The following is a 9,803-nucleotide window of genomic DNA, read 5'->3' on the forward strand; positions in this document are numbered from 1 at the left end:
GTATAAAAAATAAAATAAAATAAAAGTAAATAAAAAAAAAAAAAAAAAAAAAAAAAAAAATATCAATGTTTTTTTACACTTACAATGAGGTTAATATTTAAAAATTTTTCTCAATAGAAAAAACATGTTCATGTTTGGCACTCATTGTTGATTCCTCATGACAACAAAGGCCAAAAACTAACTGCAAATGTGAAATGAGCTGTTTGCAAATAAGGAGAAGAAGGTATAAAATCAGAAACAAACTACTAAAGCAGAGCTGTTAATTAGCTGTGGCTGAAAAAAGTGACTTACTAATTTTTTATAAAAAGTGAGCATGGTTGATCCCTAACACAGATAATCGAGACAGGGTTAATCAAGAGTTAAACTAAAGTAAGAGTAATTTAAAATACAATGACTTATAGAAACAAAAAAAACATAGATTTTAACTACGATTATAAATTATAAATAAATGTAAACTAAGATTATTAACATTGATAAAAGTAAAATTATTGAAATATTAATAAGTTAAGAAGAATTCTCATCAATATTTTACTTGTTTCTAATTTGTAATTTTTTTAAAAAGCCTATTACCTCTAGTAAATAGCCTGTTTATAATATCTTTTGCACAGGAAAGATCAGAACTATTAAACTCATAATAACTTGTCCAGCCTTGAGGTATGTAAAGTCTTCTTTCCTGTAAAACAGCATGAAGCCATGCCAGCACAAACATGACTTTTGAAGCATCTATACTTACACCTAGTTCTTTATCAAGACTCCAGTTGTCATAAATTTTCTCCATGCTTCTCTTAATGCCTGGAGGTGCCTAAAATTTTGTTCAAACCATTATAATACATCATATAAATGCATACTAAAGATATAAATGATATGTTATTTTATAAAAGCATAAATAATCTTTTTTTTCCTTTCTGAATAAATGTTTTTTTTTTTTTAATAAGGCCATCTACACTATTTGTCCTATCCTAAAGAAGGGCTCTAAATGCGAATGCAGCATTTATAGAGGCACAGCACTCCTTCCGATGGCCTACAAGATAATGACCAATATCCTGCTAAATCAGATATATTGGTATTACGAGAATATAATAAAAAGGCAATTACCAAGTAGGGGTCAGGAGAGGAAAGAGCAAACTAGACTAGATCTTCATCCTGAAACAGATACTCAAAAATTTATTTGTCGACTTCAAAGCAGCCAACGATTTCACAGATAAAAACTGCCTTTGGAAGATCATGACTGAGATGGGAATCCCCGGGAAGTTGGCAAAACTGACAAAAGTAGAGTCTCACCAATGCTGTTCAACTTAGCTCTAGAAAAAGTGATTAGAAGACCATCAGGCAAAAATGATGGGGTGCACATCGGAATGAAACATAAAGTCCTGGCATACGCGATTGACAATGTGGCCCTAAGAAGTAACCATAGACGACAAGAAAAGTCCCTAATAGGAAAAGCAGAGGAGATCGGCTTGCAATTAAATGAAGACAAAAAAAAGTATATGATCATAAGCTGAAAAATTCACCATAACAACATGATCTGTGTGGATGGAAAATCATTCATCAAAAGTAGACAGAATCAAATACCTAAGCTCCACAATAACATCAATAAATGATCAATGGATTGAGATAGACCAGCGTATAACAAGTGCAAACATGTCCTTCTTCTCTCTGTCAAGAATACTACAATCCTGAAAAATCCCTAAAAATCTGAAGCTAAGAGTGTACAATGCCATGATAAATTTAGCAACTGATGAAGCAATCCATCAGGACACCTCTATATAACAATACCAGTATAGTTGGCAAGAGACCATGAGGGAGGCCAAAAACCAAATGGATAGACAGAATCTACAAAAATACAAAAGAGCAGCAAACTGGAAAGCAGCAGTCCAAAACAGGTAGGCATGGTTCGGGCAGTCTGTAGAGCCAACTGAAAAAAAAAAAACGCCCTCTACATAAGATGAAAATCGGGATTAATAGGTATGGTACTTTTTTTATTTTAAGAGGATAAAGAGGGACCAAATCACAGCTCTGTAAAAATATCTTAAATTCAAAGCAAATTCAGGTTCATATTCTAACCGCTTAGTAAAATGATCAATTTTTTGTGTGTGGGACTGCTTCTAGACCTCTATCTTGTTAAGCCAATTATTCTTAGTTAAACAGTCAATTTTTTGTGTGAATAAATTACAACTTTCAGGGTGGATTCCTCAATTAACATTTCAGACCTCTGCAATAAGCTGAAAAATGATGTACAAGGTACACAGTATATATTTAAGGTACACATTATATATTTCAGCACTTGATTCAAAGAGTAAGTTTACCGATATGTATGTATATGCTTCAGTGATTCATCTGGAATTCTCTGTGAAACACCTTGTAACTCATTACAAGGACATCCTTGCAACTCATTACAAAAACAGCACTATATAATAAATAGGCAGTATAGTGTTAGATACCATCCCCTAAAATGTTTAAACTTTAGAGAAAAGGATAAAGCAGATTTTTCCCTGTTTAATTCATTCCAAATGCCAAACAAATTTATTACTTTTTTTACTTTCCAGAATTTACTTTTTGTTTCCAACTCTTACTGAACCACAATAATAGATAAGTCTAAACTATAAATGTTAATTATTTCTGTGTCCATTAGTATTGCAGATAACTTTAGTCTTCATTACTTCATCAGCTAATTTTGTCTAAAATAGTTTTCTAGATTTTCATAAGTTCATAGTCCAAAATAAGAATTAACCATTTTTTTTCTCTAAAATTTTCTCTAAAAATATTAAAAATATCCTATTTAGTATTATTTTAATGGTTCTCTCAGACTTGTAACGAATAAAGTTAGAGTTATTAAAGTTACTCTACTTATTGGTTCATATTTAATATTTATTTAATTTATGGTTGTTATAATATTTATTTAAATTATTAATTTATATTTCAACAAACGTATTTTAAATTCACCAATTTATACTAACATTAATTATATATCTTTATTCGTTACTTAAAAAATTATTTCGACTTAGTCTTTCTGTATAAAAAATAAAATAAAATAAAAGTAAATAAAAATGGGTACAGATGACCAGTTACCAACTTCAACATTTTTCAGTGCCTGGAGCGTTAACTCTGACAAATCAGGCAGGAATTCCTCAGTTTGAGGTCTCTTTGCATCATTATGGTGGCAGATGACGATCCATTTATTGACTTTGAAGTCAATTACGACGATTGCAAAGCGCTTTAGGCCGAGTATAAGCTGATATGGAATGAATTAGATTAACTGTACATGTACCGGGGTCTTCTGCAATGCCATCGGATTGGGAGACAGCCTATGACATGATCCGGAACAATCTGTGATGAGCCGAGGTGCAGTCCGCAAGATTAAGGCTCAATGCAGTTCCGCTGCTCAAAAGGCCAAACCAGAATTTGCTGCTCCGATGTACCCGGCTGTATGCCCAACATTCAGATTCCGAATTTCGATGGTGATCTATCCTCCTGGGTGCAATTTCGGGACAAGTTTGTTTTACTTGTCTATGACAACACGCATTTGGCTCCCATAAACAAGATACAATATTTAAGAGAGCTCTCAGTGGTGAATCTGTGTCGCTGCTGTCCAGATTTTCTTTTGATGTCAACTCCTATCAGCCGGCCTGGGACGCCTGGCTCCGAGAGTATGATAACCAGTGAGTTCTCGCATCAAATGCAAATCAAGATGCCTGCAGAGGGTCTTAGATCACAAATGCTGTACGTTTGGCTGGATGCGCAAAGTACATATCATACTTGGCTGAGATGGGGGAGGGCATTGAATCATTTCATGGTCTGGTCCAGGAATCGGAGTCATCCTGTCTACATTGAACAGCTTTAGACCCCGTCACCAGACGGCACTTCGAGCTTGCCCAAGCTAGCAGCAAGTTCCCCACCGTCGATGAGGTGATAGTGTTCACGAGACAGAGATTAATGGCATGCATGCTATCTCAAGAACTTGACAGTGTTCTGACGCTGCACGCGATAGGCCTACTGGTAGAGGAAGGCCAGAGTCTCCTTGCTTACCAGCAAAGTCGGTGGGAGGACCTTGTCCCCGCTGTAATGGGAGGCACCTCTTAAGTCGGTGCTACAAATTTCTCGCCTTAACCCCTCAGGAGCCATGACTTCGTTCAGTTATCCGCTCTGTGCCGGAACTGCCTTAGGTCGGATCACCACGCTTAGGGCAGCCCTTCAGCATTCTTGTGCTCGTTTTGTAGTGTCAAGCATCACTGCATACTACATATGGAAAGCCGATCTGGTTCCCCTGCCGCTGTCACTTAGCCAAAGTCCATGGATTTTGTGGATCACACTCGTGATACGTCCAGGTCTCATGATTCTTGTTTGGAAGCAGTGATGGGTAATGTCTGTGCCGTACTGAATGGGTCCAAGCATTTCATGCCCGCATATCCACAACGTGGATTGGTGGCCAATTGCAACCCTTTGATTGAAGAATCAATTTAAGGGTTTAGAATGTGTTCAAATCGATAACATCAAAGGTTCGATGACTTTTAGACTTTGTTCCACTCTCAACAACAACGAATTGCAATGTCCAGGTTCTCCTGGTCGAACCTCCAACAAGCCCAGATGGTCAACTATACCTTGTGTCAACGGTACTCGGTAAAGTTGTTATGGGGACCTACTCTGATAGTACCTCGGCCACCAGCATCTTGCTCCTCATACGGGAAGATATAGCCATTTTGGGTCAGAGCAATTTCATTTGAAAACCTAAGAAACTCGGTTCCCGAAAACATAAGCGCCCACGCTGTCATAAGTGGGAAACAGTCATACAAACCCGCCCTCACGCCTTCTATCATCATGATTTCATTGCAGATATTTCTTCGTGGATATCCATGGTGCCCAGCTCAGTTCCGCGTCTCCCTACACCCACACATTTTCAGTAGCAACTGGTAACTGCGTATATTTTTCACTAAGCTTAGGTAATCAGGGTGGGTGGTAGTTTTTCATCTCATTGAGGACCCAAGAATTTTTTCTCTCCTTATTTATCTCGCTACCAACAACCAATCGTCAAATGCTTTCGACCAAGAATGATTTCGTTGGATTGTGTAAATTTATACATTTATATATTTGTCTTGTTTTGTTTTTGATGAGTTTATATGGAATAAGGGTTAAGTTTTAATACATTTACGTTGTTGCCTACGGGCTTTCTTGTCTAGAGCCGGATTGTTTCATGGCAGACTGTGCCTTCCCCTCTCTTTACATTTTTTCTATTTTAAATCCGGCTGAACCAAACTTAGGTGGGCGGTTTGTCAGATTTACACAATCTGATTTTTCTGTACTTTTTTATTTTGAATAAAATCAGGGTCTCCTTTTTTGATGCCCCCCTCCTTGCAGGGCGTACTAGAAGAGCCCAAAGATGCTGCATCTTTGTTTGACTGCAATACCACCTTAAATTATCTCTCACAGCATGCAAGCCAGGATCTGGCTGATCCCTGCTACCATACCACAGCCGTGGACAAGTTGGCCAGCCTCTAAGAGACATTTCATGGATACCAGGTGAAAATTCACCATTTCGCCTATTCCCTGGATGGGGGATGCACCAATCAGACATAGAAGTAACCGCAGCAGTGAGCCTTTGAACCACTATTACAGATAAGCTACTACAATAAAAAAAACAATCATACGAGACACCCTAATATCTGTTATTATCTTATATCATTATATAATTATTATTTTACTAACTACACTAACATGATTTGCCCCTCCAGGGACTAATAATTGATTTTAAAAAGATATATCAATGTTAATTTGAAGGTGAAGTGTCTTGTAATTCAACCCACACGTTCCACACTAATTAAAATAAAATTTCAGTATACATTCAGGGTGCCTGGAATTAAGTATATCATTGTTAAAGCCCAAAAGTGCATTTTTTTTTTCATTTAATTTTTATTTACTTCCAATCTTTTTGTTTTTTTGTTAATTATAAGTTTGTTTTATTTAAACTATAAGTTAGTTTTATTTAGTGATTAAAATTTACTGAGAATTTGTTATGTAAAATAAGGGACATAAGGAGGTTTGTTGTGGTATGAGTATATATTATACATCGTTATGGTAAGGTATGTATACAACATTACGATAGGCAGTAGGATTATAGCCTAGATACAGACTGATAAGGCAGTTTGCAGTCAGTATTATGAGGCATTGGAGCTGTCTGACCCACCTGGCGCTCTCATTCACCAGACTCACGCTAATCTACTTGTTTTTCAAGAAACTGTTTATTGAAGGACCCTCACCCAACATCTTATTTTATACCAGCTATTGGCATCAAACATCCATCTCAGATGAGATTAGACAAGAGAGGTATCTGATATGTGCATATCGACCCCCCATCCCCCCGCCAACTGTGAGTGATTATTTATTTTTTTCTTTGTTGGTCCACACTCAAACATCCTTATTTTTTGATTTACTAACTAACTAAAGTAGTGGAAAATTCTTTTGTTTCTTAATCTATTTCTTTTCTTTTAAATTGTTTCAGTTTTTCATATACATAAATATTTTATTTCATAATTCACTATTTATTTTTGTAACAACAGAACAATTTATTTTCTTATTTCATTTATTTATATTTAAATATTATTAAATTGTCTATCAATTATTTAATTTTCTTTATTATTTTAATTTTTGTAATATCAATTTCAAGTCCATTTTTTTTTTTTATTTCCTAAGCCAACGAACAATAAAATCTGGGGAAGAGATTGAACTTTCAATTGCGAAAAACCCCTCGCCCCAACAATTAGATATTGGATAAGTACTAAAAAATGAACACAGGTAAATAGGTAGGAATATTTTGTGGAATAAATTACTAACATCAATTGATGTTGAGGGAAATGTTTTTGTTATGCAAATCTTTTGAGCAAGGTGATACTATGTTCAGATAAGTCTGTAAATGGATCAAAAATAAAACAGGTTCCACATTGTTTCTTTGGCAATGATATCTTCAGATTATGGCTAAAAAATCATTAAACTCTATCATAATATTTGTGTGGGTGTGCATGTGAAAGAGAATTGAGAGTAGGTGTAATTATGTACTTATGATAGATGGAACGGGTATGGATAATAATAGTCAGTTTTCTAACCTCATAAGTAATTTTAAAACATTGGTTCAAAAATCCTGGAGGAAACTTTTCATTTGGCTCTGTAGTGAGCCAAATTCGAAAATTTTTGTGGGGTTTGATTTTATGAAACTCTCTATCAAAAACAGGCAGCCAGTATATTATTAAATGAAGATTTTTCAACATTAGCCATTCACCATTACTAGATGCTTCATTTAGTGCTTGTAAGATAAGTTCTTCACATCCAGGTCCAGCAGCAAGCTGAAATAATGTTTTCAAAATAAATTACAAATTTTTTTATTTATTAACAAAATCCTAGATTTTATGCATTATTTATATAATGCAAAGTTAGTGAACCACTTTTTATATGTATGTGAAGTGTGTTCTTATAAAATAATCATACATTGGTTATAATCCCAAGATAATATTTGAAAAATACCTCATGAAGCTTAATATTCCCATTTGCAGAAGCTAGAGAAAATATATCTTTTGAAGGATCATTTCCAGGAGATGATATTATGAGAATAGGCTCAGTAGCAACTGTTTCTAAGAACACTTCATTCAGTTTGAGTGTTGGTGGCAGAATATATTTGAGACCTTGAAAAAATAAAACAAAATATTTTGGCTTAAAAAAATTTAGTAACTTAAATTAAAATTAAAATTCTAAATAAAAACTGAATGTAAAATAAAATAAAATTTAAAAAGCAGAATAATCTTAAATATCTACTTTATATATATAACTTATGTGAAGATAATAAAAAAAAAAAAGGAAAAAGGGACACTGAAAAGACTTACTAGCTTGCTGGAATAACACTGCTTTATTACTCCTTTTAATTCCTCTTATATACACTTTGCGTGTTTGTTTACGAGGGGAGTTAGGATTACGGCTGATATTGTGCCTGGCCATCCTGTAACTCCCCCCTACCAGTTTATGAACCGGCTCATAAACTTAAAAAATTACAACCAAAACCTGAGATACACAAATAATAATATAATCCAAAACAAAAAGAATAAAACATAATAACTACAATACTTCTTACAACTATTTACAGATGTTTCTAAACTTTAACTAAAAATGCACTTCTGGTTTCACTATCTACACCTCGTCAACACACTCCTGTTATCTACATGTACAATAATATAGAAGGATTACAAAACATAAAAAAAATACTATCTTCGTTAGTGTCTGGAGATGAGGATATTCCAGCATTCTACGGTGTTCCCAATGTGGGGAACTTCAGTTGTTCAATGTGGACATTTGTTCTCTTTTTGGGTTTGTTTACACTCTCTGTTGTAACCACATTGTGTTCTCTTATGACAATCACCCGGAATGGACCCTCGTATCGCTGTAACTCCTTACTCCAATTTGTCCCCACCCGGCAGTAGACAATTGTCCCGATAACCGTTTGTTTTTTTCGCGCACTATCCTCTCCCTGACTTTCCGCCACATTTTGGTTAGTGCCATGCCGTTATTTATGACCTCCCCCCACTACCAGTTGTGGCCCTATAATCCCGTCGGCGCCCCCCGAAGCTAAACAAGAATTTTGAAGGGTAAAAATCCAGTTATCGCGTGTATTGAATGATTATAGGCCACCACTGCTTTCGTCATCGCTTCGTGGGGCTCTAACCCTTTATCCAACTGATAGACCCTTAAATGATCACCAAGGATGCTGTGCAATCTTTCTATTCCCCCTCTTCCCTTGGAATGACCTGGCATGTTTAGGTGCCATTCCACGCGTAGCGCTCTCATTTCCTCCCAGATTGCACTGTTGTCAAATTCCCTCCCTGCAACAGATGAAATCCTGTTGGGAATGCCGTAGAACTGGAACCACTGTCTCAACGCTCCTAGTACTGCCTCGGCTGATTTTTCTTTAACGAGATGGGACATAGCTACTTTACTAAAGAGGTCCATAGCTATTATCCATTTATAACCCTTCCAGGAGAAGGTGTCCATTTAAAGGTCTGGAAGGGGCGTGTCAGCCATGGGCGTTTCTTCCTGGATCACTTTTGGTGGGTGTCGGTCATATTTTGTGCTAAGACATACGTCACAAGTACCTATGTCCTCCTGTATAGTTTTCATACCCCACCAGAAGTATCTGCGTTTCAGGGCTTGCATCGTCTCGTTCACACCTCTGTGATTCGTCTTCCCCTGATGGTACGCCAACGTCATTTCTTTCTGCTGCTTCTCGTCCTGTATTGAATCGACCATCCTCAAGCAACGCACGAGCACGCGGTCTACCCCTAACTGTTCCGATCGCCAGAGTCTTTTAATTTTTTCCCAGATAACAGCCCGGCCTTGGACGCATCTTTTAGTGCTCGACAAATGAGGTCTTCCCTGTCTCCCGGCTGAGACCATATGGTGTTTATCGGACTGCGTCCGTAGCTGCTATAATCTACTTTCATCAGTCCGGATGTCCTCGTCTTCCAAGATGACGAGCCTCCTTCGTCTAACTCCAGACCGTCCCTAGTTTCCTCTTCACCTGGCATCCACTCTTGCAGGAACTGCCTCACATCCCCAGAAGGCTCCCCCCTATCTTCCTTGATGGCATTTACCATAAGCGCTTGAGATAGCCAATCAGCCACTACATTTTCTTACCCTGGTTTGTACACTATCTCGATATTGTATTGATTGAGGAGCTCTTTCCAACGGATAACCATCGCAGAGAACTCCTTCAATTTACCTACCCATTGGAGGTACCCAATTTTCTCTCAAATACATAGGGTCGAAAATGA

At 36.7% G+C, this 9,803-nt stretch overlaps 1 protein-coding gene across 1 annotated transcript in view; it reads right to left on the reverse strand.

Moving 5' to 3' along the window:
• Positions 1-9,279, reverse strand: part of LOC106689476 (cytoplasmic dynein 2 heavy chain 1) — a 59,131-nt gene extending 49,852 nt beyond the window's left edge. Inside the window, exons 1-4 of the mRNA XM_024362905.2 lie at positions 9,126-9,279; positions 7,510-7,667; positions 7,095-7,331; positions 571-802 (exon numbers count right to left, since the gene is read on the reverse strand). Coding sequence (XP_024218673.2) covers positions 571-802; positions 7,095-7,331; positions 7,510-7,667; positions 9,126-9,279 — 781 coding nt within the window. The remainder of the gene's footprint in view (positions 1-570; positions 803-7,094; positions 7,332-7,509; positions 7,668-9,125) is intronic.
• Positions 9,280-9,803: the final 524 nt, after the last annotated feature.

The sequence above is a fragment of the Halyomorpha halys genome, unplaced genomic scaffold (assembly GCF_000696795.3).
Source record: "Halyomorpha halys isolate HHAL.00 unplaced genomic scaffold, Hhal_1.1 Scaffold1371.1, whole genome shotgun sequence".
In the NCBI taxonomy this organism is placed as follows: domain Eukaryota; kingdom Metazoa; phylum Arthropoda; class Insecta; order Hemiptera; family Pentatomidae; genus Halyomorpha; species Halyomorpha halys.